Below are 22,653 nucleotides of genomic sequence, written 5' to 3' on the forward strand. Positions count from 1 at the left end.
TGTTTGCTCTGGGGATTTCTCACTTCTTCGCCCAGGGGGGATGTGAAGAGAGGAAATCGAGCTCCAAATAACTGCAGCCTTCACTGGGTCTCCTCTCTAAACGCAGGAAATACGGCGTGGGGGGGAAAAAAAAACTTTTTTTTTGAGACGTGCTCTGAGGCTGACGTTTTGCACGACTTGAATTTAAAGTAGTACTTTTTTTTTTTTTTTTACCACAACCACACCTTCTCTGGAATCCAACGCCGCTGGATATATCGAGAAAAAAGTGTTCGAATGTTAAATCCCGTGTTGTGTTGTTACTATTGCTAAGCTTTGATCATCACTATTTATAGAGCAGCCTCGACCCAGGCTGTTCCTCGTATCTTGTATGTTTTGCCAACTGCGCGCAACAAGTTGCAGTCACTCCCAGTTGAGGCAAAGCGACGCTAATTTGGGCCAGTGGTTGGTATTTTCTCTGCTTCTCTTTTCGGATTACGCTCTCGGAATAGCACATACCTCTCCCAACCCTCTTTGGAAGGTAGAGTTGGGGGGGCGGGGTGTGGGGGGGCATACACGGAGAAGATCCGGAGCGGCAGTTCAGGAAAGGACGGGGCTGGATCCGTGGGAATAGGCCTGCCTGTCTTGCCAGGCCTCGTATACAAGCTGGATTCTGATCATGGATTGGGCTCCGAAATCCCATTCTCTGGAAGATTTATAAGACTAACGATGGAAGGAATGAATGCACGGAAATCCAATTGTTCAGCACGCTGCTTGAGAAGGAATGCACAAGGTAAAGTTGCCTGATTCAGAAACCATCCCCAAAAATATTTTTGAAAAACATTTTGGAATCTACATTATTGTAAATTTAAAGCTGCTGCAGCAACGGTGGAGTTTTAGAAGATCCACTGGACTGAGTGAAGGTGCCATTTGTTGCAGAGCTGCTAGAGACCGTTTGAACTTTTTTGTACACATCACCAACTGTTGACAGCCCACATCTGGATGTGCTTTTGCGACGCAACCATGGATGATCAGCGTTGGACACGGACACATTTGTGACTGTTGTTTTGCTGTGGAGAAACTCCGACGCTCTTTTGCAGAGTGATGCTCGTAGTGACGTAAATCCAGGGTTTCGTCATGAGCAGCTCAATAAGGTGGAACGGTGTGAGTGAGTGTTTCAGCTCCTGCGTGTGGAGCAAAAACGTGTGCTCCTCCTGCTCAGCATTCTAAGCGTGATTATCCCAACAAAAACACCTTTTTGTGCCCTTCCCCATTCTTCCCCTCCCTGCAGTGCCACATGTGAACACGCAGCGCCCACGCAACACATCTAATTGCCTGAGCGCCATCCAAACCTATTAATATTTAACTCAACTCCCGCGGCCCTCCTTTCTCGCCTCAATATGGCCACGCTGCAACAACACCGGCAGCTTCTCATGCACGCCACAGAAGTCAGCTGCAATTCCAACAGGGATGGTGACGTGACCGTACGGATTACCAACAGTACGCTGACGCCACACGCGCAACAGCACCAAACGGTTAAACCTCCCACCGCTGTCGTGGGAGGAGGAGTCCGAGGTCGCGAGGATAGAAGTAAAATGAACCCTAACCTCCACAAATACAGTATTTCCTCCAGCTGCAGTTCCGCGGACTCCAGACAGGCCGTGACCTCGGCAACAAGGGTGCGCAGGAAGGCACCGCCGTTGTTTGAGCGTTCCGCTGCCCAGTGCTGGGACCCCAAGTTTGATTCGCCCATCCTGGAGGAGGCGTGCCAAGAGAGGTGCTTTCCTCAGACCCAGCGGCGTTTTCGTTACGTCCTGTTCTACCTGGCCGTGGCGGCTGTGCTCTGGGCCATTTATTTTGGTGTGAATAGTGACCGCTGCCATCCCATGACCTTCCTGGCTCCCACCGCCTCCTTTTTGGTCCTCTTAGTCCTCCTCTTTTTGTTCACCTTAACTCATTACTACACACAACTGTACAACCAAACGTCACTGCTCCTGATTGCCGTCACCTTCGCCATCACTTTGGCCCCACAGATCCAGACTGCGGGCTACACTGAGCTGGAATGGGCTCACCACGCAAATACTTCATATCGTTTTTCCGACTTTCAACGATCCATTTGTATCTCGCCAGTGGCTACCTTCTCTTTGTGCATAGAGGTCCTGTTGTTGCTATACAGTGTTCTCCACGTGCGTCTGTATGCTTCAGTGATGCTGGGGTTCTTATACTCCATTTTATTTGAGGCATTAGGGTGGCTGCCGTTGCTTCACAGAAGATACGATTCGCATTCAGGGAGTTCCAGCTCCAATTGGGAAACGGACACTCTTCAATGGCTAGGTCCAGCCAAAGCGCTGCTTCACCTGTGCGTCCACGTCATCGGTATCCACTTGTTCATTATGTCAGAGGTGCGTTCTCGCAGCACCTTTCTTAAAGTGGGACAAGCCATCATGCACGGCAAGGACCTCGGGGTTGAGAAGGCTTTGAAGGAGCGTATGATCCACTCGGTCATGCCCCGACGTGTCGCCGACGAGCTCATGAAGCAGGGTGACGACGAGGGCGGCGGGAGCGAGAACTGTAGCAAGCGTTATTCCTCCGGTACCTGCTCTGCCTCGGCTGTCTCCATCGGCACCGGCGGAGGTGTCGGCGGAGCTTCGCCGTCGCCAAATTCAACCAGTCCCAAGAACTACCCGCACAACAACCACAAACGCAAGAAGACCTCCATCCCGCGGGGACAGATCATATTTCGACCTTTCAACATGAAACGAATGGAACCTGTTAGCATCCTTTTTGCAGATATCGTGGGCTTCACTAAAATGTCTGCCAATAAGTCTGCACCAGCCTTGGTCGGTCTTCTCAATGATCTCTTCGGACGATTCGACCGTCTCTGTGAACTAACCTGTTGTGAGAAGATCAGCACACTGGGTGATTGTTATTACTGCGTCGCAGGTTGCCCTGAGCCTAGACCTGACCACGCCTACTGCTGTGTGGAAATGGGCCTCGGTATGATCCAGGCCATCGAGCAATTTTGCCAGGAGACCTGTGAAACCGTCAGCATGCGTGTCGGGGTCCACACTGGCACCGTACTGTGCGGGATTCTCGGAATGAAGCGCTTCAAGTTTGACGTCTGGTCAAACGACGTCAATCTGGCCAACCTGATGGAGCAGCTCGGCGTGGCAGGCAAGGTCCATTTGTCTGAAGCCACCGCTCAGTTCCTGGATGACTGTTACCAGCGGGAGGATGGTCGAGTGGTGGAGCGAGCCGGAGAAAGTGTGGTGGAGAAGCTGAAGGGTGAGTAAATGTTGTTTACCTCTTATTTTCTTAGGGTGCACTTTCAAAGAAAGAACGTTTAACATCTCAATGTCTCTGTGAACTTTAGCCCTCGGTCACCAAGACTTGAGTTGGGTCACTGCATGCCTGAGAGCAGTGAAGTATGTTATCTGACTAGTTTGTCTTGTTGAAACAGTCCACTAGATGAGCTAGAGAACATGGTGATAAGATCAAGAGATTAGAGCACCCGTAATTTGCACATTATGAGTTACAAGAGTGGAATGTGTTTTGTGGCTAAAACAGTCAAGAAATGGTTTGGGCACCGATGGGACAGGACCTAGATTAAGAAAAGAGATTAATAATATAACCAGATTAGTTATCATGTATGGAAAGAAAGTTACCTCGGTACATACTGTAGGTCTTATTATGATGGTGATTGTCCTCCTTGTTGACCATAATATCTTGACAGGGATGCACTCTTAGCAACCATTTTGAGCTTTGAATGTTTTGAATTCTATTGAGAAAAGTATCCATCATGTTAGGAGAAGTCCAGAGCTGTGAGTTGTCCGATGGTCTTGAGTGAGCAAAGACCTTGTGTCAGACAGTATTCACACTTGACTCTGAACAACCGTGTCATCATTCTGGATTTGCAGAGTGAATGACAACAACAGACTGATAGTGATATGCAGCTTTTGTTGCCGGCGAAGTTACCAATGCAATCTAATTTCCCTTACAGACAGCGGTGTCCCGGTCTCGTTCCCTTTCTTTGTGAGGCGTCAAACTATCTCATGATATCATACATGGTGTCCCGATTTATGTAGTCGAGTATTTTTTTTATCGGAGGTGATTGTGGAGGAATTATGCATGGACTAACAAATGACTGGAGTATGTATACGGGAGTAACTGGAAGTATCCGGTGCAAAAGGGAAAACCCAAAACTGAAATCAAATCATTTTCTGAATCAATTGGTTTCTTGATAGCTATTTTATAAGCAGATTTGTTTAATTTTTAGTCGTTTCTGTTTAGCTTTTTAGGCTCATTTGGTCGAATCCTCCTATCTCAGTTACACAATGCATTGTATTGTAGTTTCCACATTTGAGGTCTGGATCTTCAACGATACTGTACCCATGGAATGCTTTTTTGAATTTATTTGTTTGTGTCAACAGGTCCATGCCGCGTATGTGCTTTAGTGTCTCTTTGGCTACACAGGCCCATTCTTCTTTCGAGTGCGTTGTAGTGGGAAGTCCATGCCCTCCAGCTAGTTAGTTTGCGCTTACTCAAATGTGTCACTTAAATACGCAAGTGACAAGATGGATGGATCGAGCCTTAACAGTAAACAGGCCAGTTCCCCTCGGCTTTTTTATTTCCTTTAGATTATCTTTTCACTTCTAAAAATGTTTGCCTTCTTCATCATTTTATTTCCATGTTGGCTAAATTGTGAACTTGTGATATTAGGGTCAATTGTTGTACGACAGTCATGGAAAAACAAATGAAATGAAATTCTTACTCAGTAACTATGACAATGTACTGCTAAAACTGCCGCTTCAGATTTCATCGTCTTGGCAGTCAGAATTTTGGCTTACTCTTACATAGAATGGAGCTATTGTTGATATTATTAGTTACACAGTGTAGTGAAAACACTTTTTTCCCCCATTCATGCAGTGATGGAACTTGCTGATCACATAACAGACTGGAGGTACCAAATTATTGGATTATATTGTGTTTTCATCCCCCCCAAAAAAACAACTCATTTTATTACATGGAGCTCATCAGAATGGCCATTAGAGGTCCTTGTAAGAGAGATATAGTTAGGTAAATTCTCCTCCTTTGTGGGAGTTACATTTCTGAACATCCTTGCAATAATTAAAACCTGCGATATAGAAAAACACCCTAGAAAAGATTTTTAAAGGTCTGTAAACACAATTTTAAAACAAGCTAGAGTAAGATCAATAAATAATTCAAAATGTTGTACCGGTATAGTTAAGTCGTTTCCGACAGAGGCGGTGAGAACAAGCATCAGGCACAAGATACGATTGATTGATTGATTGATTGATTGATTGATTGAAATATTTTCACAGGACTTGCATAGTGAATTTGATAAAAAAGACAGACGTATGCATTTTTTAAATGATCAGTGCCAATTTTATGAGGAGCCAAAGTCTGTAGGGTTTGTCTAAATGGATCTCAGGTTGCCTTACTGTCATGGTTACCTTTGACAGAGATTTTGATTGAATGTGCTTCTATCAATTTCAATCAGTCGTCTGCCTTGAAACATACAGCAAAGTAAATTGTGCTTCACAAAGCATTTAAAGCAATATAAAGGTGATTTAGCTTCAAACTAACAGCTTCAAATAGCATTTGATGTTCATATTAAAAGGCAACTCTTGTCTCTTATTGCCATGGCGACCCCTAAATCACCTGCTTTAGTGGTCTTTAAAACTGGTAGACCAGAAAATCTCAGGGAAGGCACTGCGGAGAGTATTAGACAAAGAGGTGTGCAAGTGTTGTGTGGAAAGACATTAGAAAGAAGAAGAGGGAGGAAGAATGGAGAACAAGTCACATATCTTCTGGTCATGACCTTTTCCCATGGAATTCCCACAGTCTATCTTAGGGTAGCTCGGGGAGTTATTATGATTTTTTTTTTTTTTTTTTTTTTGTCTTTGTGCCTTAAGAGGACGCTTTATGTCTCATCCGAGACAGTGCATTAAAAGTTCACATGGAGTTGCCATAATTTGAGAAATTTCTCATGCGTGTTTGCTGGATTAACAGACCTTTCCTGCAAAGTGCAAAAGTACCTCAGGAGACATGCATGGGTTCCTTTACATAGAGGCAAGCTTGGTCAATTCTCACTCGAGCACTGTCCACCGCAGAACACCAGAGGCACTTAGCGTGAAGTGCATTACTTACGTGCATTGAGCAGCTGTGTGTATGTGCGTGTTTATGAGTGTGACGTCGACGGTGTGTGTCACCACGTCTCTCAAGAAGCCACATTACAGCCGATTGTTGCAATTCTTTGGATATTCTTTGGAACATCAACAAGTGTTTAAGCTTAACCCCTCCGACTTCGTTTGAAGCAAAAGAATGATTATTTTCGGACGATGAACTGCTACTTTTTGCACAGGCTTTGAACCCTGCGGCTTATAGTCCAGTGCGTGTTATCTATAGATATTTCATGATTTTTATGATTTGTGCATACGTATTCGCTTATATATGGAATCCCTTATATGTGGAATTTGGAGTTTATGGAAATTAAACATTAAAACACTTGTGTCCAGTGCGGCTTATATATGAACAAAACAGTATTTTCCGCTAATTTTAGCTGGTGCGGCTTTTATTCGGGTCCGTCTTGTAGTCTAGAAATTACGGTAAGTACAATGAACTTTTTTTTTTTTAAATAAACCATCACATGTATTTTACATACAGTCCGACACAATTGCATATTGATGTATGACAGCAAGCAGTACTTCTTGCTTTATTGAACCAGTTTTAAAGGGAAGTTGTTCTATCTACGATCGTTTTATTCTTTTATTTTTTATGTTTTTGTCGATCTCATAATCACCAATAACATAACAAGGGTCTCAGCTCATTTTACAGGAGGCTGACATGTTTTGCTGCCTACTTTCTGCTACGGATACCCGAAGGAGACAAATTGAGCCTACGTAGGTCTTGCAATTGCAATGATTATAGGAACAACAAATGCAATGTTCTTCATCACTTAAGCAAACTTGACATTGCTGATGATTGTTTTTCTATTAATTAAATGAGATCATTTGGAATTTGGGGAGCTTTTACGTGTCGCAGATGAAAAAACTTGACAGAAGCTGCAGCCATAGAAAATGAAACCAATTCAAATTGAATGGTTACATTTTAAATTCATTACATCCTTGAATTGTCTCAAACCCCACGTATCGAGAATCGTACTGAATCGTCTTTCGTGAAGCGATGCGCACCCGGAGCTAATATATCTTTATTTACTCCCAACAGACTCTTTGTAAATTTGCACAGTCACACACATGCATGGTGAAAGGGAGATTTCACTGAACTGTGTGTTCTAATAAAAAAATCAAGAAGAGGAATGGAAGGGTATTTGAAGGAGTATCATGTGAGAGTCTCATCCCACGGTTCCATCAGCGTGTCCAAATATGGATCTGGTATTGCACAAGCGCCTGTTCTCAAGACCTGCCACCGACTGGGCAGAAAACTAGAGGCTAGGAAAGGGAGGGGAGTAGAAAAAACAAGACCTAAGGGAGAAGGGTTAAGTTTAAAGGAAGACATGAAAAATGATAGTGTAGTTCAGACACAAATATAAAGATAGGCAGTTTGAGGTGCTGATGGATGTAGGTTTGGCAAGACAACAGAGAGGAGATGAAGCTTCGAGTGATATACGGTGCATAAGTAAAGTTGGACGATTGTAAGGCCGGATCTGTGAAGAAAAGAAAGCAATTCAAAATCTATTTTTAGCCTGGGCGCCGTTGACTTAGTTGCAGACAGCAGATGAAAGTGAGGAATGACAAAAAAAAAAGTTTGGTGAATACAGTAAGAGGCTTTAGGCGTAAATTGTTTGCAGTTTAACTTGCAACAATAGTTGCTGGACAAAGATGATTTTGCTGTGTATGGAAATGGACTAATAGATGCCAGGTACATGATGTTGTTGTAGTAGTTCACATAAAGACATTTAAGTTCATAGATATGCTCACCATTTTTTTTTTTACGGGCCTTGTTTTACTTTTATACAGCGACTCAAACGGCCACAAAGGAGAAGCATGGTGACCAAAATTAGCCAGACAAAAGTGGCATTTTGACACTAATGTGCTGGGTCACCGACAACGTAAATGTGTAGAGCAGGGATGTCAAACTCATTTTTGTCGGGGGCCGCATAGTTGTCATAGTTTCCTTCGGAGGGCCATTATGACTGTCAACCCAAATCAATGTATGAACCTCTCATATTATATACCGTATAGGCTACACAACAAACTGATGACTAACCAGTTTTGAAATCAGAGACCAATAAAAACCACATTTAGAAAAAAAAGAATGGTAAAACAAAAAACAAAAACTAGGAACATCTCTATTTTTTGAAAGTGAAGACAATTTGCAGTTGTCGTATTGTCACAAATTTGTCTTTGTGGGCCAAATACAATTACACTGTGGGCCAAATTGTGCACAAATTAATCGGGTTGCCAAAGTCATTTGCATAGCTTGGACCAAGTAATGTATGCCTGAGATGCTCCACCAATGGTGTTCCTTTTTAGCTGCTACTTGTTAAATCATACAAGGATGCTGCGTTTGTAGCAAAATACAGCAAATTCAGGAAGAACTCAAATGTGAATAGGAAGAGAAATCTGTTGTGATGTTTAAAAAATGTTTGATATATATGGATACCCATGCAGGTCTGTCTGCTCAGTCGTGTCAGCAGTAAAAATGAATATTATATTGTGTTTTACCCCTTTATGTATGGTTTTTGTTTTTCATCTGGGACTTCTTGAAGCTGATTGAGCAGATTTTCCTTCAACATCAACACCACCACTGTCGTCTTTTATTGAGTATAGTATAGGGCGGACCGTTTTATATTTCCCTTAGTGAATGTAAAAGTATTGACCGAGTTCCCAGTAATAGGATCTGTGTTTCAACTCTCACATCTGTATGGTCAGCAGAAACCGTCATGAGTAACATCCTGTATAGTACCACCTATCAAGCCAGCAATAAAAAAAACAACAACTGTATTTTAGTAACCAGAAAGATCACAGTTATCATAATTACCACAATATTGAGACGATTAATAAGAAAATCACAAAAATATATAACAGTGATGACAACATGATGATAACAAATGAATGTAGATTTGTCATGTTTGTTGTTCAAAAGTTATTTTTTGGTACATAATACTTGAATGTCTGAAAGGAGAAAATATTAATGTCACTATTCATGCTTTTAGGCCCAAGTTAAGAAAGATAGATACTAGATAGATAGAGAGACTCAATAACAAAATAAAAAAATCATTTCCAATTTGTTTCACAGCAAGTACGACAGTGCATGCATGGTAGTCAGAAGTTAGAGAGTGTGCGATAGAATAGTGTTTTTCTGAGGTGCGTGTCCATGGTGTTTATGGTCTTCTGGTGTGCATGTGGAATTTCGCGGCACAGTTATGCTTCCTCTCCATTCATTCTTTTCTTCATTCATTCATTTTTTTTCATTCATTCAAGTGATAGCATTTTATGAAGATCAGTTTGCACTTTACGTGTGTGTGAGAGATCATTGTTGACTTGTTCTTTAATAAGATACGTAGGGGAAAGGTGCAACACTGCTTTATGTACATTACGTAAGCGAAAAGAAATACTAATTGTGTCTGTCTGTCTGTCTGTCTGTGTGCATGTACATGCACGTGTGGGTTAGGACATGCCATTTATTCAGTGAGACAAGCAGCAGATGATGCATATTTCATGTAGGTGTGTCTTTTTGCCAAGAGTCATGTTATCATACCAATACACAACCCAATTGGGATTTTTTGCAGCATCGGGCATGTAAACATCTCTTTTGACCAGATGAGGTTCACATATCAGTGTGATTATGAGCCAATCGACTCCCCCCGGTGAGAATAAGTGCTTCAGACAATGGACAGATGAAATACAGAATGGATCGGATTTTAATTAGTACTCTACTGCATTTTGGGTTTCCTCCTGAACCATTCAAAGAGGCCATTGATTTAGTTAGAAAGCTGAAATAGAAGCGTACGGAATTTGGGTTATGTAAAGTATGCTATACTGAGTGTTCTTCCTCTGTCTGTCGGCATCCCTCCAACATTTACTCTTGTCAGCATAAGGCCATCTATATAAAGTCTTAGGATCGTTTTTCCTATTCACATTTCTACTTGAGGAGTTTTTTTTTTTTTTTTTAACAAGATGTTGAATTGTTCCTGCAGACTCTTGATTGATTGATGCAGCGGTTCTTAATCTTTTTGGAGGTACCGAACCCTTCTTTGGTGAAAAATACAATTCTAGTTTTCAAATTCAAGACATGAATGTTGACATGAACTGGTGTACAAAATGAGCCGTGCATGAACATCACATTGTTCAAAGTACAAAAGCAACACAATGCATGCAAAACAAATGACAAACTTCTGCTGTTGCCTTTGCCAGACCAGTTCAGATATACCTCATCTTGAATTTACACGATAAATCAGGTGCGTTCGGACGTACGCAGTGGAGCCTCTGCCGTGAAAAGGCCTCAAAGCCCAAGTTCGGCTCGCTGCTGGCAGAAAAGATGAGAATTACTGCCAAGTTGACTCGACTTGCAGATGAAGATAAATTGATTTTAGTTGCGCATCTTGACTAATTTTATTTAGAAGGACAAACAAGCAGGACAGAGAACTGTGATAAAAGTCAGTCATGGTCATTAGTTCCACAATCTACAATTTATGTTTTCGCGTTTGTGTGTGTGTTTGCAAAATAGCACTAATCAACACACTATTAACAAGACAGTAACAAATGACAAACTGTAATATTTGTGTCATTGATAAGTGTGTAAACTTGATTTGGAAAGCAGCAAGACTAATGATGATGACTAATGATTTTCTAAATGATAATAATGTTATCTAGAAAATGAAATAGTGGCTAACCACACACACACACACACACACACACACACACACAAACACACACATGCAAACACATTTTGTTTGACTTTGTTTGTTTTAGTAAAAATGTAGCAAATATACTCTAGTACACAAACTATTTCATGAGCACACCCACTCAGTATCAGACTGACGCACATGCTACCACATGTGGATCCACACAGTGTTTGTCCCATCTAAAGCAGGCCAACTCTTCAGCTCATGTTTCATTCGGCAGAAATGATTCGATTTTCAATTGAGAAATCCTTTCATTGTTTTGGTTTTGTTAGGTTCAACAAGTATAATTGAAGAGAGTGCACTCTCCATATTTTGCAGTGAATACTTGTATGTATTCTCACTATCCATTGTTATTGCAAGATTGTTTAATATAAAACTATCTATCTTGCAAAATCATTGCATCTCGGGATACCTTTAAGGTCAGGTAATAAGCATATGTCAATCTCAGCTGAAAATCACATGACCTCACGCCTGCCAACATGTAGCACCTTTCGGTCTTTGAGCACAAAGGCCATGGAGTTGGGTTAGTCGAGCGTATTTGGAAAGGCTGATAGCAGTTGGCTATGGGGCAATGCTTTTCATTCACTGTTTGCGTATCTCCTTGTTGGCCCTTCAGTGGTTTGAACAATGAGCTCTGGGATGATGTGTAAACATAGTTGGGGAAACAAACAGTGATGGATTCCCACCTGTTTGCCATGGCCGTTTTGAGTGTTTTGAGCATAGCACCAGAAATGGAACATCAAATGATTCTAATACGGTATACCTATAGTCACATGTTTGTTGCTTCTTTGGTTTGTAAAGATTTGTTTTCCTTTCTGCTTCTCCTCAGGTTTGAAAACCTACTTGATCTCAGGAAGGAAGTTTGGACATGATGCGCAGTGCGGCTGTTCTCATCCCGGAAGTGATTTTGTTGGGATGAGCCTACCCGTCTGTACGCAGTACCACGCTCCTGAAATCATCCACGGGGGTATCCAAACTGCTGAACCCTTGTTGCCCAACCAACCACCAGACATGACTGGGGTAGGTCATAATCAAAAAATAAAATGACCAATTCAATTGATGTAACCATACCATAACCAATTCTGGAAGATTGACAGAATTCTTGGTACTGAGCAAACTTAAATAAAGTCCTGAAGACAAAGCATTCATGTGTAAAGTTCACTTCCTCTGTTGTGCAGCATCCGTGTGCTTCCCGCCTTGAGGTGATGTCTGAACAGGGTGATGAAGTGGCTGTGCTCAACGGCTGCCAGGATGAGCGCAAGATAAGCGGTGCTAAGGTGGAGCACACGCACAAACACTCAATCTCAGCAACTCTGAATGTGTCCGTCACCCTTTCATACCCATGTCCTTGTATCTTCATTCTCTTGGTCTTCTTTCTCCAGTTCCTCTCTGCTAACAGCCTCCGAACGGCCAACGGCCTCCTGAGCCCCCCATTGGATGATCCGGTGAGGGCAAGTCAGAGCTCATTGTGCGACATGCTTCAGGAGAAAGAAAAGAAGACGAGCACAAGCACCATGACCGGCGCTAGTGTTGCTATGGCAGTTGGCGCCGGAGCACCGGGTACAGGCATGGAGCACTCTGCTCTTATTCAGCTGCGTGCCAAGAATTTCCGAGAAAAGAGCGATGCCCATTTTGTGGATGTTATCAGAGAAGACAGGTGAGCAAGTGGAATTTCTCAACCGTCGATGCCAGTCAGACATGACTTCAAATGTTCGAAACCATTATTCTTGTTGTGATCGTGTCAAGTGACAAAATAAGCGCTCTTCATGTTAGGTTTTGTGATTGAAATATTGGCGCTGTGCTATTTTCTCTTGGATATACACTATATTCCATAACTTTTTCGTAATAGTTATACTAAGTTTATTTTGTTTCCCTTGTCAATCACTTTTTTTTTTGGTTCTTTTATCACAAACAATTTAATTTTAGGTCATATTACCTGACATGTTTCGGCATGTACTTCCGCCTTCATCAGAGTGGTAATATAACCTCAAATTAAATTGTTTGTGATAAAAGAACCCAAAAAAAAGTGATATACGGTATATTGTATACTTATATAGTTGGTCTTGCTCTCCTTTTTCCAGTCTGATGAAGGATTATTTTTTCAAACCACCCATCAACAAGATCAGCCTCAACTTTCTAGACCGACCCCTAGAGACAGCCTATCGCAGCAGCTACAAGGACGAGGTATCAACATATTACATCACACACATCGTTTTACAAGACGTGAAGAAAAAGCTATGAAAATGTGTCAGTCTTATGTATCGCTCCATGCAATAGACTTTTGGAGTTGTTTCCGAGTAGAAGGCCCAGTGGGGGGGTGGCCACAAAGAGGCCATGTGCGTCACAAGCATGTGGCCCCCTGCTGTTGCGCCAGTGGTACTAAATAATCCACGTTGTCATTTTCAATTTATGTATTTTATTGCAGCAGGGTAACCAAGAAAGTCTGAAATTTCACGTTTGGTGAAAATATCAAATTAGAACTCAGCGCAATTTGATTCTGCCCTCACTTGAAAGATGCATAAAGATGGCAATTTCATGCAAAAAAAATCAAAATTCTACCACACGATGGAGAAAATAATGAATTGTTGTTTTCAAACTATTATAATTCCGAGGATGTTTTGAGCTCTTGTTTCATGACCTTCTTGTTTGAGACGATCATGCTGCCACATGCAGCTCAGCTTCTTATAGCTGTCTTCATATAGTCCTCTCGAGTTCTACAAGATGAATGAATTCATTAAGATAGCTCTTTTGACATTAGACAAAAGTGGTGGTGTGAACTAAAAGATGAAATAAACTACCGGTATATATGTATCTCGAATTATTGGTTATACTAGATGTCTGCATTTACCTTCTTGAGCATTATTTGATTGACTGTCAGATTGTCTATTTGCAAACAAAACAAATTTAAGCGTGTCACAGTTGCCATGTGTTTTTGTTTTGGGCTTGGTACATTTTGAAGTTTGACCTCTTTAGGCGTCCTACTTCCACGCTGATTTGTAAGTAGCCTTGAACCTTGCGGTTGAATGACCCATTTTTATGATCCTATTTTTTCTTCTTACAATGTACGAGTGACTTGACTTGCGGCTTTTTCGAGGTACGAGTCATCATTTTACTGATTTTATTTGTATATATGTATGTATGAGACATCACTGGGCAATAATACACCTGGGTGAAGTTTATCGTGGAGCTAAACATAAAATTTATAGCATGTACTTTTAACCAAATGACAGTTTGACCTAATACTTCCGTATGTGGAAAACACCATTTAAGTACTACTGTTGCAATTTCAGAAACCTTTCAGAAATTTACAATACATTATTGGTATATATTCTTTGTCCTCTGTGACGATAACTACTATTGGAGCGTTTTACAGGGTCACTCACAGTAATAGTAGTAGAAGAAGAATGTCCCGACTTGAAGACCGTTCCATATGTTTCACTTATGTCAGTATTTATAAAGGTCATGGATGTAAAGCAAGGAAGCAACTAATGTTTGACGCAGTCAGGCTTTCGGGGCGAGTCGAGCCATTCACTTCTCCCACTCTTCTCCTTTAGGTGAAAAATCAAGTCCAAGAACAGACCTTTGCAAGCTGCACGTTCAGCTCGTTCCTTGACGTTCTTCTGAGCTGTTTTATCTTCTTGGCCCTCACCCTGGCGTGTTTTCTTCCTCCATTGGTGAGCTCATCCACTGTGGGGCCCCCATCTTCAGCATCACTTGCTGTGGCGCCTCTGGCTGGCTTGCTGGAGCTGGCCTCTCTGGTGCTCTCCATACGGTGAGCCTCCTAAGATACAATTGATCAGGGGTTATACATTTTCTGTGAACGAGACTGACGGTCACATTTCCTCTCTTGTAGTATGGCCTTCTATCTGGAGGAAGTGATGAACTGCACCCGCTCCTTAATTCTGGTGGTATCTGGCTGGGCTGCTCGTCACATGATTGGGGCCGTGTTGGTCTCCCTACCGGCTGTCTCGGTTTTGTCCCACATGACCTACGGGATTCAGCTACCTCTTCAGGTAAACCCTAGCCCTAGATTGAATTGTATTTGACTGTTCCTCCCAACTGAATTGGAACTAGGGTTTGTACAAAAAAAAAAAAAAAGGTAAATATGATCAGATGTGAATCATGATTCCGAATTCTGCTAAATTGAATCATGCACTTGACTAGCACATTGCGTGGTTTTTATCCATTGAGCTTGGAGAGCAAAGTGGATAGTTTGAAGGAGCGTTGATAATAAGAATTTCGATGAATAGGACTCGACAGTGCTTGAAGTGGGGCATAAGATGGCGCGTCGTAGAAACAAGAGTTCACTTCTTTGCACACCATTAATCACAAAAATACGCCTCTCTCCTAAATATTGAGAATTGTACTCTATGCTTACATCCCCCACATGTTTGAGCTGTGAAAATATATATCCACTGCTACTTTTGCATGCCCTGAGCAGAACCATTAGCCTCGCTAGTGCTCACGAGCTGACAAGGTTCCAAAGACTTTCTCGTCCATGGCGTCACCTCCGCACTTGGTGTTATGCTGGTGTGTGTAGTTCCACATAACAGACACCAAAGGGAAAGTCAAATGTTTATTAAGCACATTAGTGCACGTCATTCGGCCCGTGGCTCATACTACATGACAGACATTTGCGCAAATACTACCCACAAGGCTTTCTGTTCCAACATTTTACGTTAGCACTTGGGAATTGAAGTAACCACATCAATTTGATCATGAGAAGAGGCATTTTCAGAGGTGTGGACATAGCGAGCCACCCTTTGCCTGCTATAGTGGTAGAAATAGTTGATTGTAACTTAGTTACTGAAAACTGAGGGTTGAGCCAAAGATCTTCAAACATGTAGCATGTATTTAGAAACAGGATTCACTGTACTTGTTACTGGTCGGTGAAGTTGAATTCCTTTTTGGCCTCCTCTTTCCTCTAGCTGACAATGTTCTTATGCTGTGCCACTATCATCGCCATCATCCAGTACTGCAACTTCTGTCAACTCAGTTTTTGGATGCGTTCCATCTTGGCCACTGCTACAGGGATCGCTATGTTGCTGTTGCTTTATAGCCCCATGCACAGGTACAGGTGCTGTAAAAGGCAAATTCTGAGAAGGGGGCATTGTGCATGCCAAGAAATCAGCATAAAGGCTGTAATTATGAAAATAACTGTATAATATATATATAATAATTTTATGTTTCTATCAAGCTACTACAGCTAAATTGTGTACTCATACAACTTTTCTATCTCAGTCATATCAGTTTTTCCTCCAAGTGAAAACCAGTATTTGTAAAATTGATAATACTCTATTGCGTTATTACATTATTGCAGTTCTGATTGACAACACTTTCTTTCTTTCAGCTCCAGTAATAACAATTTAGCAGTTCATGGGTGAGTGTCTCCATGGCAACAGAGGTGTATGATGGATGAGTGACATTTCCAGGGTCAACAGGCGCAATGGCTTGCTTTTTAAAGTTTTCTTAAGTGCAGATTTCAGTTGGCTTTTACTCTGTTTTATTATTCCACCCGAGCCCTCCCTCCTTGTCAATGGCTGCTAAATGTGTCTTGTGTTGATAATGACACATATAGCCTGCATTGTTGATCAACCCGATTGGTACACTTGAGATAGCTGATCTTCCCGGCCATTTTTTACAATGTGTCTGATTTTTAACTTTTCACAAGGGTACAGTATCAGCAATAATAACTCATAGAACAAAATGATCATGAAGATGATGCGGCACCCCCCCCCCCCCCCCCCCAAAAAAAATGTTACTATTTATGTTTTGAAGTTTAAGTGTAGTTATGAACAGCAGTTAGATTTTTCACAATTTTGTGGAAAATTCACAATGATAAAACGCTACCTAAATAGAACCTTCTATTCTTTATAAGTTTGGGACAGTGTCACAAAGTGCACCCAGTCAACTGTATTGATTTATTTTCTAGTTAGTCACAGACTACGTACGAGTTTTGTATTTTACAACAGCAGGCAACAAAGCAAGCTTGTTGTTAAAAATGTGTCCTCAAAATTGATTGTTTGCTACAATACGATTTGAAGGACTCGCCAATGATTCATTGTCTTTTGTCCCTCAGATCGAACAGCTCCATATTACAAAATGTTGAGTCAACTTCACAATCAGACCATGACACTTCTCTAAGACCTCATAATCTTCTGGTGCCCGAAGCGGTTCTTGCCTTCTTCCTGCTTCTTCTCCTCGTCTGGTTCCTAAACCGTGAGTTTGAGGTCAGCTATCGTTTGCATTACCATGGCAACGTAGAGGCCGACAAGCACCGCTTCAAGATTCAGACGATGAGGGACCAGGCGGAGTGGTTACTTGGCAACATAATCCCCATCCATGTTGCTGACCAGCTCAAGGTTTTTGTCAAAATTGTCACACAGAAATATTTGCCCGATTGTTGAAAAACCTCAAATAATTTATCGTTGAATTGTTCCCAGGTAACACAGAGCTACTCCAAAAACCACGACAGTGTGGCCGTGATCTTTGCCAGTATTGTAAACTTCAGCGAGTTCTATGAGGAGAGCTACGAGGGGGGCAAAGAATGCTACCGTGTCCTCAATGAGCTAATTGGAGATTTTGACGAGCTCCTTCGAAAACCCGAATTCAAGAGCGTGGAAAAAATCAAGACAATCGGCGCCACCTACATGGCGGCATCTGGACTGAATGTCCAGCAAGTAGCAGAGAATGAAGAGGACTCCACGCACGCTCACCTGAGAGCACTCTTCAACTTTGCCCTGGAGATGATGGGAGTACTGGACGACTTTAACAAAAACATGCTGGGCTTCGGTTTCAAGCTCCGCATAGGATTCAACCACGGGCCGCTGACGGCGGGGGTGATCGGCACCACTAAGCTGCTGTACGACATCTGGGGAGACACGGTCAACATCGCCAGCCGCATGGACTCCACCGGTGTGGAGTGTCGGGTGCAGGTGAGCGAAGAAAGCCACGCTGCGCTCAGCGCCATGGGCTTGGAATTTGATTACAGGGGTACTGTGAATGTGAAGGGAAAAGGCCAAATGAGAACCTTTCTGTTCCCTAAAAATGGCGAGTGTATGTGCCAAGATCAACAGGAGCTCAGTGCCAGGGTAGGACCCTCGCCAGCGGCATCAATGACAAACACAATATCAAATGTCGCCCAGGTAGCGCCCACCCGGCCTCCCTCCTCTCCGTCCACACCTCCGCCGCACTTAGAATGCGCAGTGAGGCCCAAGACCGTCTCGGCTTCGTCCACAGAAACGGAAAAGGAAGGATATAGGGACCCTTCACAGCAAGCTGGGGAATCGTCCACCAAAGACCGTCACTTCCTTCGCCCTACTTCTGACCTTCTGACCTCAGAAGGTGCACAAATGGCCCCTCAGGTGCAGTCAAGTGAAGAGTATATCGGCGAGGAGGCAGATGAGCTAACAAGACTCAATGAGGAGTTTTACTCCCGCCTCTGATCCTCTTAATCCTCCCATCCTGTTTTGTTTAGTTGTTTTTTCTTTTTTTTTTTCTTTCCCCGCTGCTGCCCCGAGCTGCTATTACTCCAGGGCCGTTTGTTTGTCCAGGCAATATGTCCCTTCCTCTTGGCAAGTCCCGAAGAAGAGGAAAATGGTTGAGGTAAAAGAGGAAAAAAATCGCGACTCACGTTGTTAAATGGAATTTAATGTGTCGTTAGACTGAACCTGTGTTGAGCACAGTTGAGAAGAAGGATGACGGGCTAAAGGGGCAAAACCATATTTTGTTGGTATAGTTTTTTTTTTTTTAATTCACAATGTCATTAAGTGCCTTCAGGACTAGAGCAGAACAATTATGAATACCGAACAAAGTTTTAACAGTCTTTGTGTGTGGGTTTTTTTTTTTCCCCACAACATGTAGACTGACGAACACTCTGTGGTTTCTTACATGACACTTTTCTTTTCAGTGCAAAAAAAAAAAAAAACGATAGTTGTGCCATATCATTCTAACTTGATCTAAATCTTACTAAAGGGAAAATCATTTTAGATTCCTAATAGGTGCCAATGCAGCATTACAGGCTGAGCAGGGAATTATGGGAAGAATGAGGGAATCACATGAAGCAGTGTTAACTTTTTTTTTATGTATTCTACGTTGACATGAGGGCTATATACAGTATTCATTTTAAGAGAATATATGCTACAAAGTAGGCTGCCTGGATTCAATTTTGATGGCGATGCACATCTAAGCACAGGTCTTGCACAATGTTTTTTTTTTTTCTTCCACTACCACTTGTTTTTAGAAGTGAAATATCTCAAACAAAATGTATTTCCTCTGACAAAATAAAATCAAAAGCACAAAATAACATTTAAATTAGGGCAAAAAAGGGAGCATCACAAATGGCAGGAAGGCACTTTAACTAGACTTGATACTGTGACCCCGAGAGCTTTCATATGGGCATGAAAACACATGCTTTTTTTTTTAGGCCCGTACAACGATTGATTTAAAATTGTACTCGTTGACGTTCAAATGTAACGGTCACACAACAACCTCCACGTATTTGACAAAATCTGCAAAAAGTCAGAATTAGAGCAGATGGACAACTGTAAACAGTCACCTCAAGCGGTCGGTATTGAAAAGATTTTGAGTGGAGTGGAGTAATATGAATGTGAGGGACAGTCACTGTGTAGACAAAGATGGTTCAAAGCACAGAATATTCATTGATTGCCTTAGAAGGGGAAAATAACACATTGGTCAGTTCGCCTGTAATATTTATTCAATATTTCAGTGTTTTCTCCATCTTTTTTGTGTGATTGTCGTTTAACATGTGGGACACAGCCTCTTAATTGAGGGGGGCCTCTACTGTATCGATAGACTTAATAATGTGCCACTTTAATGGTGTGATCATCGTAGCCTAAATTTGTTGTTTTGTGGTGCCTACAGGTATGAGTGTATTTGTGAGGAGTTTGCTTTTCAGAATGTGTGATCGATTGCTGAGAGTAGATGTCAGTTGTATGATCAGATGGGGGGGGGAAAACATGCTTTTGTGCAAATGTACAGTATCTACATTTCTTTTGCTAAACGAGATTTTTTACACATTTTTCAAATCTGCATTAACTGCCTGCCTCGGTTATTATCGCCGTGGCGTCCGCGTCAAACGAAGCACTTGTTTTCTTTTATGCGTGAGAGTTTTCCGTGAAGTCAATAATGCAGATATAATCACAGCAATGAGGCACAAGAGGAAATCAATTTGCCACAGGGCCACCGTTGAACCGATTGCTGCGCATCGGGCAATAACCTGCATTGATAAGAGCGAAATTACATCCATGTCTGGCAATCACACAAATACACAACCCCCCCCCTAAAGTGTTGACTTTTAACTGCACAAAATTGTATCTATAAAAATAAAGACATTTGTTTGGTGTGTTTAAGTCGCATCATACAATTGTGGAATCTGTGGATCTAGGTAATCCAAAAATATTCATTTAAATTTCAGCTTGTCGTCAATATATTGAAAAGTGCAGATTTAAAGCAACTGTCAGAATGACCTTTGTCCTTGTGCCCTCCAAACTGTACTACTAGTGCCTTCTGAACAAAATAGTATACCCGCGACAACAGCGTGTAGCCTGTGGTTCCGCATCACATCATTACAATGCAAGTACATTCATTTCTCTACGGTATCAAAACTTTGGAGACGCAATAGTCAAAGTCACACCAAGTGCTTTATGGGGTGAAAACCTTGTCTACTTTGCTTTTATTCTCATTGTCACTTTTCATCAACTTTTATCTTCTCAATATGCACGTGACCAAGCCGAATGAGAATATCCGGTTACAGGGTCAGTTAAATTCAAGCTTAGCAGAAAGTATCTTGAATGAGCAAATTCCAAAGCTGATGTCTTTTCAAATCTTTTCATAGATCTGCTAAATTTGATGCATGAATAAAAGTATACTGTACATCACCAAACCTTTTAGGATAGAAGACAAACATGGTCTTCACAGAGCTCGACTCGGAATGACCCCTCTAAAACAGCTCCTGTTTCTATTTTTTCTCTCTCTCTCTTCATGTTTTTGTGCTTTATTTATGACTGTAAAGGTGTCACGCGCTATTATGGGACTGGATAATAACAAAGCTAAATTCCCAATATGTATGATGGATGTTATGGAGACATGACAGTATCTTGTCATCTTAGAGACAGACAATGTTTAATTAGATTATTTTTTTTTGCAACACATTGTTTATTTCAGTATCACTCATTTGACAAATGTTTCAAATGAGTATATTACATAACTCAAAACATTACAATACCCAGGCTTCTTCAAGTCCCTCAGTTTTGCTCATTTAGAGGACACGATTGATTTATTGAAAGAGCTGTTTTGCAGAAAAAGAGAAGTAAAGAAAGAAAGAAAGATATATATATATATATATATATATATATATATATATATATATATATATATATATATATATATATATATATATATATATAATAAATAAATGCTTGTTGAATTTAACACACAATGCATCACATTTTGTTGGGTCAACAAAAATAAGGAATCAGCAAAATCTGCATTTTGCTTGCATTTCATAAACTCCATGCAAGAAAACAATCCTAGTCTGCCAAATGAATCTGGACAGGTCATCAATAATTAAGCCTTAATTTCAGTGTTGTTTTATTTTTTGTTCACTGAGGAAAACATGAAAGTTGTTTGACAACAATGCTTTTTCCTTTATGCGTTGGTGTAATGCTCATGAGATGTCTTATGTATGTTTTGTGCACATTATCCTATATCAACACGTGATCATTATCTGTACACATTTTGCACAAAGCACTCAATGTTTGTACATATGCAATCAGTTTGTCACTTAATTGTTTTTATACATGCGCTTGTGTTGGATTTTGCCATTAAACTATGAAAATTCTCACAACTGATGCAATGCGTGCCAATTTGAGTGTGAATGTTATGATTTTCATTACTCCTTCTTTTTCAGTATGATTGAAATAAACCTGCAAGCAGACTAAATTGTTGTGAACACTGTATAAAGATGGCTTCTTGTCACTTATGAGCATTGCAGTTTTGTTTTAGTGTTATTTTGATGATCCCCAAAACAGTTTTTCATTATTTTTTCAATATGTGAACAAAGAGTGTGTAAAAGAGTGTATAAAACTATTTGACCAAATAATTTTTTGCCTGAGTTTTATGAACTTAGATGTGATTCTTGCTTTTGATTGTTTGCTAACACTCACATTTGTTTGATACGTTCTCTGAAGCTTGATAAATCTTATTCTGATTAATATTGCATTTGTGGAATATAAATTAAGCAACAAAATTCACCCAGTTTTATGAAGGTGCAGCCATGATTGGTTGTGAACTGAGACGTGGGAATTGTGATGTAGTTTTCTGTCAAAATGGCCACCCTGACATGGATAAAAACAAGTTGATTTTTGCCTATTTAATTCATATTCGACATTGCGATAATAATCAGAATGCTGTGTTTTGACTAGTGGGGGCACATAAGAACATATTGTAAAGAAAATTCTGGGGCTGACTTCCCTTTTAAGAACCTAACATTACATTATGTATGAGATCTTTCAAAATAGTTATATACTGGTGAGACAGGACCCTAAAATGGGATTCAGGGTCATTATTTTAGTTAGATTAGGATGGACAGCTAACAAATGAGAAATTATCCACATATGATGTTTTGAGGTTTGTGTATGGTATGGTCACATGGTCCAAGAAGGCATACCTTGCAGCCAATTTATTTGCAACTGTAAATGCTTCATTTTGCTAGAATATATATTTTTTTACATGGAGTTGTCAAGGTTCATCATCAGTTCCTTAAG

The 22,653-nt window shown here is 41.1% G+C and overlaps 1 protein-coding gene across 1 annotated transcript; it reads left to right on the top strand.

Moving 5' to 3' along the window:
• Positions 1-557: 557 nt before the first annotated feature.
• adcy9a (adenylate cyclase 9a) lies at positions 558-21,238 on the top strand. The gene is made up of 11 exons (XM_085912813.1): positions 558-3,261; positions 11,697-11,887; positions 12,046-12,144; positions 12,250-12,524; positions 12,949-13,051; positions 14,422-14,639; positions 14,721-14,880; positions 15,796-15,938; positions 16,218-16,247; positions 16,947-17,229; positions 17,311-21,238. Exons 1-11 carry the CDS (start codon positions 1,377-1,379, stop codon positions 18,310-18,312), a joined length of 4,389 nt encoding a protein of 1,462 aa, XP_085768939.1. The 5' UTR covers positions 558-1,376; the 3' UTR covers positions 18,313-21,238.
• The last annotated feature ends 1,415 nt before the right edge of the window (positions 21,239-22,653 follow it).

The sequence above is a fragment of the Syngnathus leptorhynchus genome, chromosome 5, assembly GCF_054491065.1.
Source record: "Syngnathus leptorhynchus isolate UIUO chromosome 5, UIUO_Slep, whole genome shotgun sequence".
Classification (NCBI taxonomy): domain Eukaryota; kingdom Metazoa; phylum Chordata; class Actinopteri; order Syngnathiformes; family Syngnathidae; genus Syngnathus; species Syngnathus leptorhynchus.

What these genes read in the sequence shown, in the direction of transcription:
- adcy9a (XM_085912813.1), top strand. Translation starts at nt 1,377, where the DNA reads ATGGCCACGCTGCAACAACACCGGCAGCTTCTCATGCACGCCACAGAA. An exon ending in TGTGGTGGAGAAGCTGAAGG is followed by an intron (nt 3,262 to 11,696) that starts GTGAGTAAATGT and finishes GCTTCTCCTCAG; the next exon opens with GTTTGAAAACCTACTTGATC. An exon ending in GGATTCAGCTACCTCTTCAG is followed by an intron (nt 14,881 to 15,795) that starts GTAAACCCTAGC and finishes TCTTTCCTCTAG; the next exon opens with CTGACAATGTTCTTATGCTG.